This window comes from Cygnus olor, chromosome 3 (assembly GCF_009769625.2).
Source record: "Cygnus olor isolate bCygOlo1 chromosome 3, bCygOlo1.pri.v2, whole genome shotgun sequence".
In the NCBI taxonomy this organism is placed as follows: Eukaryota; Metazoa; Chordata; class Aves; order Anseriformes; family Anatidae; genus Cygnus; species Cygnus olor.
This window is the reverse complement of record NC_049171.1, coordinates 115,360,512-115,381,510: the sequence shown is the minus strand read 5'-3', so window position 1 is coordinate 115,381,510 and position 20,999 is coordinate 115,360,512. Positions and strand designations below refer to the sequence as shown.

The window sequence follows — 20,999 nt, the reverse complement described above, 5'->3', positions numbered from 1 at the left end:
CCTTACATTGTCCTGAACAGAGGAAACATTGTCCTTCTTAAACAAAGGAAACACTCTGAAGTGTGGAAGCCATCAGGTTTCCTCAGCCTGCCTTCTCTGCATTATGACTCATGTGGTTAAAAACACCACTACAAAATGAGAATACAATGCTGTTGTCTGCACACAAGCATGCTAATTTAAAATGTGTGTTCACATATTGTGAACCAATTCTGTTCAAAACTTGGAGTCGCTTGGTTTCTCCAGTTATGGCTAGGCTCTGTCAGACTTTCCAGATTTTTTATTATTATTATTTCTGAAAGCATTTTGTGGGAACGTAGAAATTACTCTTTTTGCACAGTAATTGTATCAAACCACGTTTATTTCTGTTTATCACTGAAACAAAGAAAACTGCTGCTTAAATGTTGTGTGAAGCTGTTGTAAGATGGGTAGGATGTGATTAGAAGGACTCAGCCATGTGTTTATACATGCCCACCATGAAGAATGCCTCAGGGCAACATCTAGATGAGGGCACAGAAAGTGTTGCTTTCAGTCAACTCACCTGCACGTGTCTGAGGATTAGAATTGGTCCTGCTGAAGGGAGATTGGAATTACAAAAGGAAAAAATGTTGAAATATAATACACATTCTTGTGTCTAAGGGCTTATTGTCCACTGAAGATCACTTTTTCAACATATGGGAAAAATCCGTTTTAGTATGGAAACTGTTAAGAAGTATGTTCATCTAAATTACCATGTTTCTGAGAAAGTTTACAATAACTCTTAGCATATGACCACTATGGATATGTGAAATGCATGACATCTGATTTTGCTTTAAGCCCTGCCCTACCCTGCCCTTCCCTTCCCTTTCCTCTTTAAATTGACCTACAAATACAGGCTGCCTTGGGTATATCTAGATTTGCAATCAGTGTACAGTGTAAGTTATTTTTAGATGTGAAACATCCTTGCATTCACAAAGTATGGCTATTCACTTGGTATAAATGCACTAGAGAAATAAGTAATTTTAGTGTTTTAAAGTGGTTTGCAATCATTTTTTATTATTATTTTTTTTGCAGTTTATTAGATTTAAATCTTTCTCCAGTAGTTGTGAACCGTTCAGTTGGATGAGTCTGTTTCTAATTGATCAGCAAGTCAGACAAAGCAATGTGATCTCTGGGTTTTTATTCATGAGTCTGGTTTAATTTCAAAGATATAACCTGAAAGACTTAGACTAACTTAAGGATTTCATTGGATCTGAGACAAAGTCTTGGTCCTGCCTGAGGTTGTGAGTTTTCGCACTGATTTCTAAAGACCAGTATGAATGACAGACATTTGAGTCAGTGCAGCAGCAGACGATTCCTAGGATATTACTGGATTCTAGCATAAATTCATGAAGTTAGATCTCCACAGAGACTCTTGTTAAAGAGTCATATTCAGAGCAGAACTTAAATGTAAAACTCGTTAAAGCCATTAGTTTTAAGTGCATGCTTCCATGTAAGCACTTGTGTATAGCACTACCAACAGAAACCAGTGGGAACAATAACTCTGTAATAATGTAAGAGAGTCTTGGAGCAAATGAAATTGTTTACAGATCATGTAAAAACGAGCAGACGTTCAGAATGCCAGAAAACATGCTGTAACGCTTGGGAGACTGAAAATTTGGATCATTTCTGTTAGTACTTGCATAGCTGCATTCTCAGCCATTTCCCAGAATCCATGAAGTTTGTGGTTTTAAATATTATTATTTGCAAACCAACTGAGTCTAACTTTTAATTAATAAACTTAATTGGAAAATGTCCTTACAAATTAGGTTTCTCCCCTGACATACTTTAAATAAATAAGTTATGATGGAAAACGAGATGGAGATAAATGAAGTACTGTTTCAAGCTTTCAAAGAACAGGAACTGGTTAGTGCTCTAAATAACAGAAGTACATTTCATCATCTAAATATCAGCACGAGCATTTATATTTATACTCATTGTTATTAATTTAATTTAATTCTTTTAATAAGAAATGCAGATAAAATAAGTGCTATTGTTAATATTTGCTTGCATTTGTATCACTTCCCGTTACTTCTGAATTTCAGCAGTTGTTAGCGCTGTTTGGTATCCCGCAAGCTGATCCCAGCTGGGACAGCTCCTCAGAGCCCTGGTAAAGCTGTCATTGAAACACCCCCAAAGTCACAGCCCACATGTGCCCTGGGTGAGGTAATTGCCCACTTCCCAATTTCCTTCTGTAAGATTTTCAGCTGCTGGCTTTATTGGCTTCCAGGGGTGTTGAACTGCCTGCGCAGACGAGGTTGAACAGAACCAAAAACGTTGGTGTTTGATCAGAGTTCACAGGCACTATACAGGTTCTCATTCGGTGTTTGATCTCCTTGAGAACTGTGTGTAAACAGCTGCACTCACACCGACCTTAGCTTTCTGCCCTGCCCTTCCTTGCAGTCTGCTCAGTGAGATATGCGCCCCCCAGCTTGCTTCCATATTTATGGTCCTGTCTGTTAATGTGGACTCCAGTTGGCAGCAGATTATATTAATGCACTTAATTAATTTAAGCCACAGCAACTTGCGAGCAGATACAGAATTTGCTCAGCTGTGCCTGCAAGAATGGCGTAGTCTTCAGGAGAGAAAAGGTTTGCCAGGGATACTGTCTGCTTCAGCTACACCAATTTCATTTATCCGTGAATTTGAATTGAAGCCCCCCTTCTGAAAAAAAAAATAAGGAGCTTGACTAAATTTGAAGCATGACAAGCCTCCTTGTATTTTTGCAGAAAGAATAAGACTCCGTTTCTTCAAGAAGTGGTAGTGTTCATGAATTTGCAGAAGCTCAGTGCAGGAGCAGAGACCCTAAAATGCTTGGTTCTGCAGGGGCCTGTCACTGCAGAAAAAGACAGTCCCTGCCCCAGCTGCTTCCTGAACAAAGTTTTCAACCAGATTAATTATATAAATATTTGTACAAGATTAAAGAGCTTGTACAATGAAAGAAAACTTGAAGTACTTCTTTCTTATTAAACCTACTGAATATACATTCAGGATGATTATTACATTAATTATGCACCTATTATATTTTTGCAAAGTGATTAATATCTCCAAGTACTGTTATTAAAAAAATAATTTTAAAAAGAATAATATCTGTTTGAATTAAACCTTACCCTAGGAAAAGCAAAATGAGTAAGATATTAGTCCCAAACTTGGGGAGAGGTTAAAAATGCTTTTTGGGGAGTAAAGAAAAGGAAGCTTTATTGCTGGGTTTAAGAGAATGTAAGTGACACAGATAAGACATTAGTGACATAAGAGTCATTGTACCAGGGAGATGCAAATGCGTGCCCCATGCCAGCACAGCTCGTTTCACCAGCTGCTGTTGGTGAAATCCAACAACACTAAAACAGCAGTGTACTCGAGTGGCATGTTAAAAGAAGAGCATCTGCCCTTTTCCGCCTAACAAGAAAAACTGGAAGATTTTTTCAACAGTAAGTGCAGCAAAAAGAAGTCATAACCTTAATCTGCTGGATTTCACACAACTCCAGACCTGAAGGGGATTCTGACAGGTATTTTTGGGGTGTCAAAGAAAACACTAGTAACAAGGTTGGCTTCCTTCAAACTTCAGTTGCTTCTGAAGTTGTGAATTTTCAGGCCTGGTTTTATAAAGCATTGAGATTTTTTTGCTTGCCTTTTTACTCTTGTAAGACTCAATGCAACATCTTAAAATGTAGTAGTAGTCTCATATCAGTCTGTTTAAACTGGTGAAGAAAGAGATCTTCCACTTGCTCTTGGTGTGAGAATTTTACCTGCTGGCCAGCAATTGCTATAGTTTTAGTCTGGATCTTATTACAGTTGTGTCTGAGTGGTGCTGCCCTGAGATGAGCATCACTGTAGCTTTTGAGAATTACGAATCTTCCAGGCTGACATCTGTTAATGTTACCTTTCATAACGTTTACCAGTTGGAGTTTAAACTCTTAAGTTATTTCCACATACAGTGCTCAGACAACTAGCTTATCTTAAAATAAAAGCTTTAGAGGAGGCTTTAAATGAGATATACGCTCTGTCTCTTGTCTTCTGTCTGCTGACAGACTGGGTAGGAAACACCACGACTTTGCAAGACTTGGTGCAAATAGGAACATTTGCCAGCGCTTGATTTGCCAAAAGCTCTGAAGATATGTCTGTTCCGAAATCTGCAGGGTTGCTTCCTTGAGGTTTTTTACATTTGTACATCACTCTCTCCATAGCATTTTAAACTCAAACTTCTATGTGGAAATGCATTTCAGTGTGCTGGGATTGACTGGATCCCCCTAAGATAAGCCTAAACAGATTTTTTTTATTTTTTTTTTCTGTGGGAATGAGGTGAAGATTTTTGGAGAAGTTGTTAATTCACTAGTAAGCAAAAGTAATGTGCAGTTTTCCTGTAATTGTATCCTCTCTCAATTTCTGGGTTTTAGTGAAAAGAGAGAGGCACTGGACAGCCCTTCTTAGCCTCTGGAAATTTGGTATCATGATGGAGCCTTTTATCTGGTCTGGTGGATGCTGGTTTCCTGATAACTCCGACATTCAGACAGAGTCTTAGATCTCAAACAGGAATGCTCAGAAGCAACACACTGAAAGCTTTGGGTGGACTCTCCCTTAATTCAGTACCACTCCACTGTATCCATTTTTTCTGAGCTGTTCCCATGCTTGTGTGCTCTCCTGACAACTGTGTTCCAGAAGTGAAAGAATTGGCCTCTATCTGCCCAGCACAATCAGTTGAAAATATGTTTGTGTAATTCTAACAAAAGTGTGGGTGGATAAGGTCAAACCCAGATGCCACCTGCAGATATCCCCTTGGCTCACAGCTAGTGTATTATTCTCTACAAGACCGGAAAGGGCTGGAATTGAGACAGCAAGGCCGGGTGGTCCCCGGATTTAACGTGCCAAGAAAGAGTTCCAGCCCACTGTGCTCTCAGTTCCTCAAGCTGGAGAAAAGAATCACAGTTAAGCCATTCGGCAATTCTGTAATGTTGAGAAGATAAATCTCAGAGAGCCTCTGCTGTTTTTCCTTCGTCGCCTGGCCTGGCCTCACTTTTGCAGTTTTGTCATTGCTTAGCTGTTTTTATAAAACTCAGAATTAGGTAGTAAGTCTAGAAATAGTCCACCAGCTGAGTCGATAACACAGTGGGTTTGTAGCTAATTCTTCAGGGTTATATGCTGCTTGTAACAGGAAATCCGTGATTTTAATTAGCAATAAATAGGAAATAGTCTGCTGTGAATTGATCTTGAACAGGTACTGCTGTACTAAATTAGTTCAAAATAAGTAGGATTTTCCATTGACCAAACTAATATTAAGGCATCTTGAGTTTATCAGCCATAGCTACATTATCTGTTTAAGGCTAGCTTTGGTTTCAGAAAAGAATGAAGCTGAAAATCTCTTCTTAGACACAAGCTAATGAGCTTAATATACAGTACTGAGCACAGGGATGGAAGGGATTTCTCCCATGTAGTCATGTGAAAACTAACTGTCATATGCATTATGTCTTACAAAATGAATGGAACTAATAACTATTTGTCAAAAAATAAGATTTGTTTATTTCACAATCATTTAATGTTTAATGAAATTTGGGGAGATGATGTTTTCTTGATATGGTGTTGGAGTAAAAGATCCTTTTATCTGACACTTCATTAGGAAAAGGATTTGGATTTTGAGCATTCTTAGAAAATAAATCTCCTTTCACTGCAGGGAAAGCTGTGCAATCTGCTATATTTAACAGAGAAGGATCTAAAATTGCCTAAGCTATCATGCTAGCTTTGTAAGACAACACTCTGCTATTGCTTTCAGATTCTAATAGTATTAAAATTCGAACTAAGACTTTTATTTTGCAGATGGGAGAGTTGAGACCTTAGCAGTGAAATGACTTATGGAAAGGTGCAAAGGAAATCAATTTGACGGATAAGAATGCTAAACTATTTAATTCATATGAGTCATTGAATCAATTTGAAACATCCTTTTGCCTGATGCTCGTCTCAATTTCACTGGCATTTGCTCAAAACCATTTCAGAGATGTTACTGGTATCACTTTGGATATGTTCTGGTGTCATTTAGAATGACACTTTGGTATAGGAGAAGAATTTTCTTTAGTTTGCAGACTTCCAAATCTGAACATCATTTATGGAACAGGAGTGTCTGTCTTACCATCCAGATCAGACGGCTTAGTCTTTTATATCCCCAAAGATAATTTCCATACAAAATCCATGTATTAACACTTTACACTTTAAAAAATCAAATATTGTGTTACATTTGCTAAATTGGGACAACGGTTGTATTTCGCTGAAGGCGTTTGGGCTTTACTGTGTTTGACCTGTTTACTATAAGGACAGAGGGAAGACAGGCATCGCAGAATACTGCTGCAGACTCTGTTCTTACAGAAATAACTAGGTTAGCTGATGCTTAACTAGGCATCAGACAAGTAGTTGCAGTTTGGGACACTACATACCTTATTTTTTTGTGCAGACAGAACACTATTTTTAAGATGGAGCTAAGCTGATTTCTCCTAGTTTTAAGGTTCATCTAAGAGGTCCCTCCCAGTTCTTGTTATGATCTTACACATAAATATACATCTATTTAATACTTGAATTTTGAAGTGTGAGTGAGAGTTCAGCATTGCTTAATGTGAAATACTGAGATAACTAGTCTATATCAAATGACTTTGAATGTGTGTGTGTGATCTAGACAGACTAGATCTTTAAAAGTAGAAAAGTGCTCTCCATAACATAGATTTTTGCATGAAGACTTTGACAGCTTCTTACTCTCCTGTTATATAACAGGTTTTGTGAACACTGGTTGTCTTCTGTATATAAGCCATGGCACTCAAACAAGAATCCAGCTTTCCAGGAATGGAGTATTATCGAACACCTAAAAATCCGTAATTATCATGTCAGAAAGAAGATATTTGTATCTGAAGCTCTTGGTGGCCCTGTTACTGTGGCCAGTGAAAGAACTTGACTTCTCTTTAGTTATTTTAGTGCTTCCTGAATGATAACAAAAAATAATTCTTCCTAGTAAAAATACAACATATCCTTTCTTCTCTTTGTTTAGCCCACTCCAAATGGGAATCAAAGTCTCGTCTCTTTGATATTCTCATTCCCTTTAATTGACTAGATTGGAATGCATTTTTTCATAAAAGCTGATGAACTCTAAAATAATCCCTCACCAACCTGCTGTTCTGGACTAGCTATAGTAACACTGACTCCCTTAAAGTAATTTGTGAAAAGTAGTTGAGTCACGGGTGTTGCCTCACTACCTCTCAAACTAAGGCAATTTGCCAATTACATCCATGAAATAAAAAGTGAGTTTTTAATGTGCTCTGACTGATAGCAACAGCAAAATCAAGATTGCCTTCAGCGGAGCAAACCCATGTCCTAAATGAGTGTGTCTTTAAGACTTTCAGTTAAAATCATCCACTGAGACATTCACAGAATCTTGTCGGCCTCATTACCATGGTGCGTTAACTGTTCATGCTTGACCAGATGAACATGAACTCTGGAGGAAAGAGTCATGAATTGGACTTTTTGTATCTGTGTCATTTATTATATTAATAGAAACATGTTTCTGAGAAATAAATTTCAATCTCGATCTTTCTCTAGCCTGCAAACTGATAAATGTTCTTCTACATACAGAAAGGTATAGATACAATGTTTTGTACATACAGAATTTTGGTTATGCTCTTCCTGGATCTTGTATTGAGGTTTGGAACTATTATTATTCTTTGTTAGTTTAAAAACATATATTCTGATAATATTTTGGCATTTATGGAGCTGTTCTATAGAAGCATTTGATTTTTAAAAATGATATAACTGAAGTAATTGATAATAAGCAGAAATGGAAATGTACTTTTGTCCAGGAAGAGAAGTAGGAGTGCAAATAAAGACTATTTGTGCTACAGTTGGATTGTGTGTATGTAACTTAGGTGTGAAATTGCATGGTGATTGATTTCATCACGTTGTTAAACAGTGATTTTCTTTACCATACAAAAGAATTAATCTGAATTGACTTTACTCTTTCACTGAGATCAAAGCCAGGACCTCTCTTCCTCCTACATTTCTTCCTCTGTCTAGTTCGCAGTCTCGGATCAATTAATAAGCATTCTTTATGTGTGTTGTCTTTGTGATAGAGATGCAGAGGATCTTTTTCTGACCCAAGAAAGATGAGAATATAATCACATTTCACAGCTTTCAAAATATGACTACAGATTGCTACCTTGAATGTTTTTTGTACTGTTTCTGTGTTGCCATGAGCTAGATTTTGTCCTAAGTGTCTGTTTGTGCAACCTTGCTGTAGATTACATCCATGGGAAAGCATTCCCTCTACCCTTTCATTTCCTTTTTTGTTTTGTTTTGCAATTCAATCTTCTATTTGTAGAGACCTATATAAAGAACTTATTTAAAACACATCTGGCACGTTATTTTGAAGGTGAACTGTACAGTACATAATACAGCTGCAAACAGCTTTTGAAAGGGAGTCATGGCTTAATAATAATTCAAACCAGAACCTCCATAAATTCCAAGACCTGTTTGCTTGGTCCATTGATTAAATAATGGAGAGTATGTACTGTCGTCCAGATGGCTTTTTTTTTCTTCAGTTTAGTGGCCAGTAAACTATGCTGGCTTCTTAGCTGCTGAGAGGTTCAGCAGGAAGATGTTCCCCCAGTTGCCACCAGTCAAGTGGAATCCTTTAGCCAGATGAGCCCTTGATAGGAGTGTTACAGCACAGAAACAGAAGGAGCTAGGTATGGATGGCTTATATCTAAAAATCTCAAGTCCCTTGGGTTGCTCCATCACTTAAAACTTCTCCATTTCCCCCCAAAGTGCTTTTGATTTTTTTTTCTTCTTCATTTAATGTGGTGATTTTGTGCTGCTGTGGTCTCTGAAAACACCCTAAGTGTATGCCAAAGGCAGAGCCAACAGCAACACATGTAAGTTGCTGAATAACTGGGAGGGGTGTGAATTATTCATAGAAGAAAATGATGTGCTGTGAGGCAGCGCTTGTGGATAGGCAGCGTTCCCTTTTTATTTTCCCTGATACAATATACTTTTCTTGATCATATTTTTTAATGTTTGTAAAAGATATTTGTAAAGAATACAGCCATATTACCAATTTTTGATTGGAGATGTGAGGTCATCATAATTTATTGCTGTGTGTGATCAGATTCTGGGCCACATTTCTGTGCACTAGCAAGAACATAACTCTGCACTAATTGTGGCAGTCACTCTTTATACTACTGTCACAATAAATAAGAACACACCACAGCTCTTCATGAACTCTTAGAAACCAGAAATTAAAAAAATCAGCCTTTTCTTCTAGCCATTTGCACAAGTAAGGACACATTCAGGATTATCAGATAAAACAGAATATATTCAACTTCAGTATTTTAAAAGCTTGAAATTGCACTGAATGATTTTCAGACTTTCTGCTTTAGAAGATGTCTCCAGAAAACTGCTGTGAAACCAGCATTAGGTAGACACTGGATAGCAGATAGTGTTTTAACACTTCCCCACGTCATTAGTAGTATTCTACAGTCCAGTTCCCATATGTGTCTTTTCTCTGAAATGTTGTCTCACCTCTAATAAAAGCAATAGACATTTGGCTGTCTAGTTATGATATGGGAAAGTGTATATCTGTTGTGTATCTGTGTTGTATTATCCACACATTTCATAATTTCACAAAAGATTTCACAAAAGGCTGCTTAGCACAATGTCTGTACATCTGGAAATGCATTTCTCACGCTAGAATCAAGGAGTTGCTTGGGGATTATAAAGATCATGTGATGATGACAACTTATGGTCATGACCACCAGAATAGAAAAGAGTTTGAATTCAGTGTTCATTTTAATCCCTGTGTTTCTTTCTGACTTTCTTTTTCCTATGCTGCAAGACAGTGCCTGGATCTCCAAAACTAGTGAGCACCCTGTGGTAAATATGTGTGTGTAATATATAATATACATCTGCTACACTAATGTAATTTGGATTGGCACAATCCTAATGGTGCAAGTGCACAGACTATATTGTTGAAAGCTGCATAGACGATACTGGTTTTGAGTGGTGTGTACCCTACTTACAACTAGAGTTGTATCTTGTAACCTTATAATTCCCATCTCTGTGGAATTCATGCTATCCAGATATCTCTCCTAAATTCAGTGGACTGTGTTTTGAGTACTTGCTAAATAACCAAAGGGAAAATCCTCAGTTTGATTTAGTAAAGTTGTTATCATGTTGCAATTTTTTTTTTTTTGTTCGTTTGTTTGTTTTGAAACATTTGGTTATTTTGAGCCTGATATTCACCACACAGGTAGGTAAAATCTGTATGTTTGCAAATGCGTGCCTACTTTGTACACCTGGTGTGTGGCCACTAACCAATACAGACCTGTAGTCACCTGCCTGCAAAGTAGACACACATTTGCACCAACACAAATGTTTCCTTTACAGGGAGGCTGGCTAAAACTAGTGTCTAAAGTGAGAAGAAGTAATAATGTTGCACAAACAAAGGAATTTAGCAAGAGTATGCTTAATGGTGTTTTCTAAGATTGGTTTTAAAAGAATTTCTAGTCAAATCTTAACCTGGCCTGAGTAGATATGAGCCTCATTGAAGTAACTAGGCCAACATCCACAGTTACAAAATGCTTGTGTGCTGCAAACGTGTGTAATGTTGTTAAATTTCCCAATTTTAAATAAGGCACTTTATCTGATTTGTCTGTCGGAGGGAGCACAAAACCAGTGAAGTGTAGAGATCAAAGGGACAGAAAAACGAAGTGCATCAGAAGTGATCAGGAACTGTGCAAAACAAAGTAGCTTTCTTTTTTTCACTTTATGTTTCACCTTCTTGCTGCTACATTTTTTCTGCTACAAACTGTCACTTTCTGCTTCCTCAGCTAATATTTTAGATTCATTTTGCATGTCAAAATGGTGCAAGCTACCACAATCACTGGCACCCATTTCCTGAACATCTTATACCCAACATGTATCTTATAACACCATTTGTGTCAGTGCTAATGCAGTAGTTTTACAGCCCACTGCTACCAAGGTGAGAAAGAGTTCAAGGAGAAAATAAAAATGGTTTAATTCATTTGTTGCAACACAGTATAAGAAAGAGTGGTATAAGTTCCTTTACAAATATTTTCAACCAAATCCAGCCACATTAACTAATTATTTTTTTGCCTTTCATTGTGACTCAGTTGTAAGGCATTTATGAATCTGCCTGAAAGTAGTATGAGGACACAGTGCTCAAATGTATCGTTCTGCTGCTTTACCCATTACCAAGGAAGTGGCTCAATAATTACATTCAGTTTAAAAGATTGCTTTTAGAGAAAATGTTTTGTGATCAATTGAAAACATAGCACTACAGTTATTAAGCTATTTTAACTTTAAATAGTAAAACAGAAAACTTTATTTTGTGCTATTGTTTGTTTCTTTTTAAAGGTTTCAGTTTGCATTTTCATTTGTAGCAAACCTGACAGCCAACAACTAAGACAAAATACAGTTGACCTCAATGATCTTGCATGCGATTATTCCAGGGCTGATTCATATTACATTAGATGCTATTACAGCTCTGGCTCTTGGACATTGTACATAGGTATATGTGGTATTCGTTATCTTGAATGCATAATAAGGTATAAAGTACATGAGGCGGAAAGTGTCAAGATTTTAGTGGCGCCATCTGTAACATAAGAGCCATGGTTTAACTTCTACAAACAGAACCAAGTTCAGCGATATACTCATGCAATTGCTATCACTATGAAGCACTTAATAACTGAAATCACACTTAGAGTAAAACAAGGCAGTTACCACAATAACTTAACACAACAGAGAATAAAACATACTGCAGCCACTTGAAAATGGCACAGTAACTTTGTTGGAAGACTACACTCAGCAAGAACCAGAAAGCCACCTTTTTCAAGTTCCAGACTATAATTTTATAGCCATTTTCCAATAACTGCACAAGCTAAAAACCGTGAGTCTTTTTGGTTGATGCTGGAATACCTTCAGGACTTCCCTGATGCAGACGTTAGACCTCTTCAAGAGAGAGAGTTTAAGTTCAGGTGCTCAGGGTGGTGTGTGATGAGCCGCAGCCGTCCCAGTGAGACAGCTCTGAGTAGCATGCCTGCAGCACGTCAGGGTCTTCTAGGTTGATGGGACAATCTGAAAATCCTGATGCTCTTTGGAACTATCAAACAGAAGTTTCAGCTCCAGAGAGAAATGCCAAGTCAGAATGAAGGCAAGCGAACAGTAGTGACATCTCCAACAGCACCATGTCCCGCACCCCTCCTGCTCAGGCACTGTGGCAAGACTGAGTCAAGGGGAATCGGCTGTCTGGTGAAAGAGCTCCACCACTCTCGTAAGCACTTGGGGTTGTCTTTGAAGGTTTTCCATGCAAACTGCACTGAATTCATGGGATTAGGCATGGCTGCAGTCTGAGGCCCTCCTGCTGCAATGGCTGGAGGTATTTCTTCAAGCACAGACTTCAGGTAGCATGGGCGGTACTCGTTTTGTCCTTCATAGACATACTTCTTATCCTTTCCCAGAAAAAAAACATGTCACTTCGCGTGATGTGCCTAAGCAGCAACTTAGGAGATCTCCCACATGACACAGTCAAAATATTGTCCTCTTTTAGTATGGAGTGACAGGTTGTGATAAATAGACTCGTTTCTCTGACTAACGTGTTCCTACTACCTAGTCACATGTTAACGAGCCAGCACACAGAAGCATGAAGTAATCTTTTGTTTTTCATTAAGTACATAGATTAAAGAGTTGTTATTTTACTGTAATGCACAGAATTATGTCATTTCAGCTTAGAGTAATTGTTAATCACATCAAATTGAAATGATCCTTGGTTTTGTTTTAAAGAGCATAGAAGAACAAGAAGTAGAGGAAAAACAGAAGTAGAAATGGAATATGAGACTATAGTGAAAGTGAGTGAAACATTCCCCTTTTTATCAAGTAATGCTAATGTTGTTTTCATTTTACATGTCAAAACTTTGAGTCAGGAGCGTACACAATTTACTGCCTGGTGGTTCCTCTGAAATCTTTGAGCAATTACAGCCCTGATTATTATCTGCTAGCTGCGTAATATGCCGCCACTGGCCATTACATTCTTTTTATGCCGGTAAAGCAATTTGTGGCTTCTTCAAATCATACCCCACCACATTGTCTGCCTGCCTGCTTTATTTATTGCCGCTTTTGCCCCACCTCAGCGCAGTGGTCAGGGGCTGTGTGTAGCAGCATGATTATACAAGCCGTCTTCCTACAGCCCTTTGGGTCATCAGAATATCCTCTGTTCTCTGCTCACAGTAGCTGCAGTACTCACAGATCAGAAAACCAGGCACTGTTAAATGTCTCTCTGAAGAGGTAAAGATTGATGTGGGGGGAGATATAGGGGTAGGAATTGAGAGCATCTAAATGTAAAGAATGAGCTAGGGGAAAGATGTTGAAGGTGAGAATTCTGGGTACCTCTGAAGATCAAGCTTACCAAGAAGATAAATTTAGGATTTATTATCTGGGACACCAGACTATGGGATAAAGAAAGAAAGGATTAACCAGGGTGTCAGGGCAGGAGGGAAAATTGGGGAAAAAATATAATAAGAATTTATGAATGTGAATCAGTAAAGCAGGATTAGCGAAGCCTGAAGGGAAAGATTTAGAGGTAAGAGAGTGAGTTTTTCAGGGAGGAAGAACAGAAGACAAATGGGGAAAGGCAGTTAAAGCCTGGAAGAAAGATGCAAGTAGATTAAAGATATTTTTTTCCTTGCTTTATGGGAGGGCTAATGATTAGAACATGATGATAGAAGGAATTAGTATTTCAGGGATATCTCTGCTATCAGGAGACATGATTAAGCATAAGTGAGCTTCCTGAAACCTCTTTAAGTATGGTCATGCCAGAGCTTTCACTGACATGGGGGTGACAATAAACCACACACCTTTGTCACTGAATCAGTGAATCCCATTTGCTTTGTATTTTTATTTAATATTCTCTTTCTACTGCTGCCTTCTGCAATGTTTTGATATGTTTTGTTTCTCTTTGAGAACTGCCATAGCTTCTCAGTGAGGACTGTATTTGGTAACAAAACCAACCTTTCTGCTGCAGTTACCTGGATGCAAAGGATTTTGGTCAACTGCCAGGCAGGCAGTGTTTGCTTTTCTGTGTCTTGTGGCTCAACTTGCACACATGCTCAGGAGTAGAAGAAGCTTTCTCAAGAGGGCTGCAGCTCCACCCTGCTAGGGAACATCCTTGTGTGGCTTTTCACCATCACATACAAGGCCTTAACAATTGTTTTATAATTTATAGCCCTTCCTAATGATAACCAAGGCTGAGGTTTTGAGACTACACTTCCAGTCTGTGTGGTGCCAATGCCAGTGTTAGCAGTGCTGCACCTTCAGCAGTGGTGAAGGAGCATGTTTGCTATGATTGCTGCTCTCCTCCCTAGCCAGCAGCAGTGTGTCAATTCCTTGTGCATCCCCAGGGGTTGTTTTATTAGCCTGCCTAGGGGGGGTTGTTTGTTTTTTAAATGCACATATACTTCTATGGGCATGTACAGGTAAGGAAGAAGGAACCAGCTCTGTGTATTTGATATGTATCTTGCAAAATAGAGATTTGCTTCTAGACTCTACTGAAATACAAATGCTAAATAAGTTTGATTTACAGCATGTGACTATAACTTGATTGGTCAGGCTTTTTTGTTTGTTTGTTTTGCTGTGGATCATCTGTCTCTGCCTATAGGGACACTAACATATTTTTCATGTATCTATACATATCATTATATACTTACAATTTATTTTAACGTTTCCACTATTGAAAAATGTTTTTCTAACACTTTTTAAGAAGAATGCAGTTAATTCTAAATATTTTTTAGTTCTCTCATTTGGTAAGGTCAGCTACTAAAGCTGCTAGGTGGGGCTTTGATTGCATGAATGTTGTTTTCCTCTTGGATACAGGCAAGGCAACTAAAAGTGTGTGTTTCCTGAGCATAGTTGTGACAAAAGAAAGTAGAGGACATAATGAATATGTTGGCACCTTGACAGTATTCAAAAGAGTGACTTAGTCGAGATGGCAACATTAAATTGGCAATTGTTCATTAAGGAACTGGGATTTCTTTGCTGTTTGTGTTTAAGTGTCATGAGAATATTGATTTCTCTTCCTCAGGAATATTCTGTCTTCCTTTCCTGAAAAGCAGGAGGATAGAAATAGAGCTGAGCTGCCTTGAAACCACTCTGTGAACATTTAAAAAAAGAGAAGTGCTTAACTCTGTTCTCACCATACATCATTTACATTTTAAACAATATGAGGTCAACTTCATGTCCCCTGCTTGGGTCAAATCAGGATATCTTGGGAGGATGGTGGGCAGCTGGGCAATCCAATTGCTCCTGCAAATGTTACCTCAGAGAAGAACCTCCTGTGGCAGCCATGTAACCACTTATAACACCTTCTCTGGTCCACTGCAGTTATTCTTTCCTTTGCTTTGTCCTGCTCTCAGGAATTCAGCCTCATAGACTGTGTACAGGGGAATGTAGTATTAGGGAGACTGTGCATGCTGGAATTACCATTCAGTGCATGAAAACTGGGAAACAACGTGGATCAGCACCAGGAACACAGGAAGCTCCAACCAGGGGGGAAGGAATCCACCCCATAGTTTCACTTGTTGTAAAGGAAATATGAGAATGATGGGAAGTTCTTTTTTCTTCCACTCCTTTCTGCCCCAAGCTCTCATGCTCTGAAGTGGCTGGGTAGGAGGAGGTCTGGTGGCACAGAAGGGAAGAGAAGAGTCAAGTTTTCATGCAGGCCATCAAGACATATCTCAGCGCTCTCTCCCATACAAGAAACCAGTGACTTTGGGCTGAACAAAACTAATGACCTTAGAGAATATTCATATGCAGGAGAGGTATGTAATCCTTATGAGTCATGATAGTAGCTGTGCAGAAATGTAGAGAAATGACCTAAATTCACAGCTTCATTCAGGAACTATCAGGAACTATCTGAATCCACTTAGTCACCTATAGCAGAAACTTTCATTTGATAATAGTGATTGATCTTTGTCAACAGCAGAAACCTAAGAAATTTTTTTGAGGCAGAATAAGAGAATGTAAACTTAAAAGTCTGGTCTGAACATGCAGCTCTTTTTTTTCCATGCATCTCTTCCAAGCCAGGAAGGGATAGCTTGTGATAGCTCTGAAAAGAAAGACCTAACAGTTACTGCTACACTTTCCTCATCCTTTAAGATCTTTCAGATAAACACTTCAGTGCATGATAGAGTTTTTCATTAGGCTTCAGCCATGTGTAGATGCTGTCTAGAATCAAACTGGCGTCTTTTCTAAACCTGGATTTTTGTAAGTCTTTTAATGCCTGTTACGTACAACTAGAATTCTGTGTGGTGCAATGTCAGCCTGCATGCTTAATTACTGTATGGCCTGTGGGAATGATATTGCATGTGGTAGCTCACATTCTGACATCTTTATTTTCACAAAGTAGGTGTTAATGCCTGAATAAAACATACAGCTTGAAGCACATAGGGTAAATTATTTCACCAACTGCTGATACTGAAGGTTAGTATTTCTAGAAACCATTAGTATATAGAATAGATTATCTCCTGATGTTCTTCTTGAGATTATTTAATACCAGGATATTCAGAAGTATCTGTTTGGCTCAGAGCTGTATTTTGCAGGGTTGCATAGGTCAGTGGGATCTCAGTGTAATATTTCTGCTCTCAGAGTGATCTTTTCTGCTGAAAAATCTGAAAGCCCAGATCAGGTTTTGGGAATCAGTATTCCTGATCGGACTGATGGCCTTGGAAGCAATTAATTCTTTCCCTTTTCTTTTAGTAATACATCTTATATTGCTTAGCTTGGATCCTGCTGAAGTTGAGGTGTGAGAGGTGTATGAGTCTGTAATGCTAAGTAGCATGGAAATTACAGAACCTCCTGGGAATGATAATTCGCTGTCAGTCTTTTCCTCAAAGACTCATTGTAATTCTGAGCAGGGGCTCATGCTCTCTGTGGCATAATGGAATAAACTCTGCAGTAACTTCTCCCCAGTTCCATGTCAGTGTTAATGTCTCCTCTTGGCCTGGAATACCCTTCATTCCCATCTGTATTCAGTCAGGTACTACTGTGGCTCACATTAGAAAATACTAGTTGATTGAAAATTAATTCAATTTTTAAGTTATTACTTGTTTTTTTGTTCGTTTGTTTTTTACTTTTTAGGTGATTTTTTTTTTTTAAGTCTCGAGTTAATTTCTTGTAATATCAGCTGCTCCTTAATGGCTGCTGCTCCCTCAAAGTAGATTCAGTTAAGTGATATAAACCTTGTTTGAGGATTTGATCCAGGCCAAGGTCATCTCTCTTGGCAGCTGCAGGAATTGATATAATGTGAAAAGGCAATAAGCTTGCTCAGAGATCTTTTATGTGAAATAGGTGTCTGTCTTCCTATACAAACACAAGTAAAGTGGAGCATATGCATTGCAAATATGAATGCTGCCTGCTAAGAAGTTGAGAGTATCCTGTGCCCTGCTGTGTTCCTTTTTCAAAAGTTTTCTGGGCAAGTAAGCTTCACCACCCTTTCTTCCTAGTGTGGACAACTGTCAGGGGTCACCACCATGACAGTGTCCATTTTCATGTCCAGTTCTGTCAGTACCCAGAGATTTTTCAGCAGGCCTCTCCTTCAGTAATATGCAGGAGATCAGAAAAAAAAAAAAAAAAAAAGACAAGCATCTCACCAAAGACCCTTTCTTTACCTGGGTCTGGTATGAATACTTCAGTAACGTGAATTTTTATAGAAAATCTCTGTTTATGCCAGTGAAATCAGTATTTTGATTTACATAAAAATAGTCAGATGCCCTCTTATTTTTCCCATATTTTTGTGAGTATATGCACCCACAAACACACAGATGTGCCATAAGAGAATAGACTCGGTATTCACCTTGATTTCCCTCCTATAACAATTTAATGAGCATTTAGAGGAGCACTTTTAAAATAAACATGCATATAGTAGAGAACATCTTAGAGTGTTTTTTAACCAACTTACATGTCAGGATACTGACAGTAGGAAATCTCACAGTGGCTAGGCTGCATGTCAAAGAGTTTATCATTTTCCAGGCACAGAAATATAAATCACTACTGTCTGAGGATAAAGAGCTGTATTACACACAGAAAGGTAACTGCCCGATGCTCTGCCTTTTCTTATCAAGTAATAGTATAATTAAGTGCAATATACCAGAGACAGTAAGGTGTAACAGCTTGGTAGCTGTTGGTGTAGCACACAGAGAAGACTTAAGATAGCAACCTGTTTGTTTCGGTTTGTCTGACTTTAAAGAAGCATCATTCCCAGGTATACGTTCTGATTACCCCCATCTGACATTCTTTCCAACAGAGAATATTTCAGCTGCTTGTTCCTAATTTCTGTGGCAGGAAGACACCATTCAGCTGAATGTTCTCTGACTCCTCATGGATGCTGCAGGCATACAAGACTCAGGAAAAAATACCTATCAATTAATAGCTGCACTTTTAAAAATAATTCTACTTCCCATCACTGCTGCCACTGAGGATAGCGGCTGCAGTCAGTAGCTGTGACTGATGTGGCAGTCCATGCTGTGTACCTCTGACAAATGCCAGCGTGAACCAGCTATAATGGTACAAATGCCAAGTTGTAGTTTCAGCACATCATTGCAGCAAAATATGTCCAGACAAGGGAACTTCTGTTTTAATAAGATCTATTCTGTAAAGACAGTAAGACGTAAAAGAGTGCTTTGAAGCCTTCTTTGAGAGCCTAGAGCCATAACAGCAAGTAGAAACTAAAACTGGTGACTTCTCCTGATGTATAGATGTTCTTCTGCAACCAGCCTCCCTCTGTCTTCTAAAAAAGAGTAGCTAAACTACTTAAAATTCCCATCTACATTTACCTTGCACTTGTAAATGATCCTGTGGCAGAATCTTCTTAATCAGCTGTTCTTCAGGTTATATACGTTGCTGTCCTTCCTTTGCATTAATCACTGGAATTCTTTTCTTTTTTGTCTGAAAACAGTCATACCGTATGATCAGAAAATGAATGCACTGAAAATGCAACACTGCAAATTAAACACGTGGATAACAGCTTGTGGCTTCAGTAGTCTGTGTTAACATGTGACAAGCAGAGAATAGTAAACTGAGAAAGAGTTCTCTTGTGAATTCAGTGCCCCCATTATCTCTCCTTCTTTATCCAAAGGGCTGAGGAAATCTTTTTTGTTAGCCAAGACTGCTTGGTGCTTTGGCTTAATTTTCACTGCATAATTTTAAATACAGATTGTGTCTACAGTGCTGCAATTAATGGATAGCCTAAAGACTTATTATTTTCAAACTAATTGACATGTAAGAAAGTTTAAATAACATGTGTTAATTTTTTTTTCCTTAGGAATAACTCCTGTAACTCAGAATAATCTTATTACTGTTATATAGAGTAGCAGTTGACTTGCTTATCCACTCACCATTACTAAATCTAATGCTTGTCTGTAGTTCTATAGTTCTAAATCCATTTGCATTAGATGCAGAAAAGATGGTATTTTATAAGTCATTGTTCTAAAAGATTTTTTTGCAAGTAAACAATCTTAGTTATTTCTGATACTTGCCTACCATCATTTGGAATACTCCCCAAATTCAAAATCAGTCTCCGTTATCCTCAGTAAAATGTGTACTTTACACATGTTTTAAATAGAGCTTTAACCCAAGCAACAAGTGTTTTCAAAGTATACTGTTGCTTTCTCAAATAACTGAATCACTTTCCATGCGAGACGTGTATTTTTCTAGTGTTCATTAAACTTATCTTCAACTAGACTGTGATCAGAACTGGCGTGACAGAATACATTGTAAAGTTATAAGACCTCTCAAGAACTTCTTAATGCCTTTGGAAGATGTCAAGTACCGCAGTAATAATAAAATACAGATAGAGCATTAAGAAGATAAGTTCTTTTAATGGAAAGTGGTTTGGTTATACTGCCAATTCTTTTTCTTAAATAAGGTTTTGCAGAGTACAAAACTTTTACAAGATAGAGGCTACCAACAGTGATACACACAAATGAAATCAGATTAAAAACAAATCAGAGCTCTAAGGAGGTCATGTTATACATTTTGGTGGCATCTTAGTGGAAAAAAAAAGCAAAGGACTTTGTGAAGTTCCATGGGATTCATCTCAGTTCAAGCTTGACCCTCTGGTGAACTAAACTTGGATGAACTATATTAAGTTCAGAAGGAGAGAGGCCAGGGACCAAATCCAGCACACACTGATGTCAATAGAAAAGCTCACTCTTCCTGTAATAGGCTTGAGAGCGGGAGGAGGCCCCGGTGTGGTCTCTGCACACTGAGACCTGTGGGAAAGGAAGGTACTGAAGGAACCGATTCCTCGTGGTGCTGGTACTCATCCACCTTTCTGGGGGCTGCTCTTTCTCATTGGGCCCATCATGCTGTTCTTGACTGGCTGTGCCTGAATCTTTCTATACAGGATAGGACACCACAGACAAAAGGTACTTTGCGTCCTTCTCAAACCTGCAGCTTCACACTGTGTTCTAAAGGAAATGTTTTCTCTAATTAAGCATGGACTCTCCCTCTTCAGCCCATTCTCTTGAATACAGCAAGCTGTTACCAGTATGAAGGTATCACTGTCCAGTGTTAGTAAGTTGTGGCATTCCTTATTTTCCTGTACCTGCTGGCTATACCTTCTAGGGAATATATTCCTCTTCCTTGGCAAGAGGTCTGACTGCAAAAACAAAGTGTGCTGGTGGCAGTATCATTGACCAATCTGTTCAAGAGGACTTTAAGATGTCCAACTGCACTGCAAGGTGAAAAATATACCATAGAGCAGACTTCAACATGCAAGTGCTCCTCTGTGTTTATGATTTGCATGTTTTCTGTCAGCATAGCCCATTGAACATATTCCACCACACTTGGGAACAGCTGACCTGGGGATCTCTACTGGCTGGTTTGGCTGCAGCACGGTAAGGGCGGTAGTTGTTCACCCATACTAACTAAAAGAGCGGCAAAACACCTTCAGA

General features: G+C 38.5%; 1 protein-coding gene across 8 annotated transcripts in view; it reads left to right on the top strand.

Annotated features, from left to right (window-relative positions):
- Window positions 1–20,999, top strand: part of PLCB1 (phospholipase C beta 1) — a 382,337-nt gene that overhangs the window by 344,578 nt on the left and 16,760 nt on the right. The window contains exon 30 of one of the 8 annotated variants that reach the window (XM_040551666.1): window positions 12,838–12,902. The exons of the other annotated variants lie outside the window; for them this stretch is intronic. Within the exon in view, the coding sequence (XP_040407600.1) occupies window positions 12,838–12,876 (39 nt within the window). The 3' untranslated portion in view covers window positions 12,877–12,902. The remainder of the gene's footprint in view (window positions 1–12,837; window positions 12,903–20,999) is intronic. 8 annotated transcript variants of the gene reach the window in all.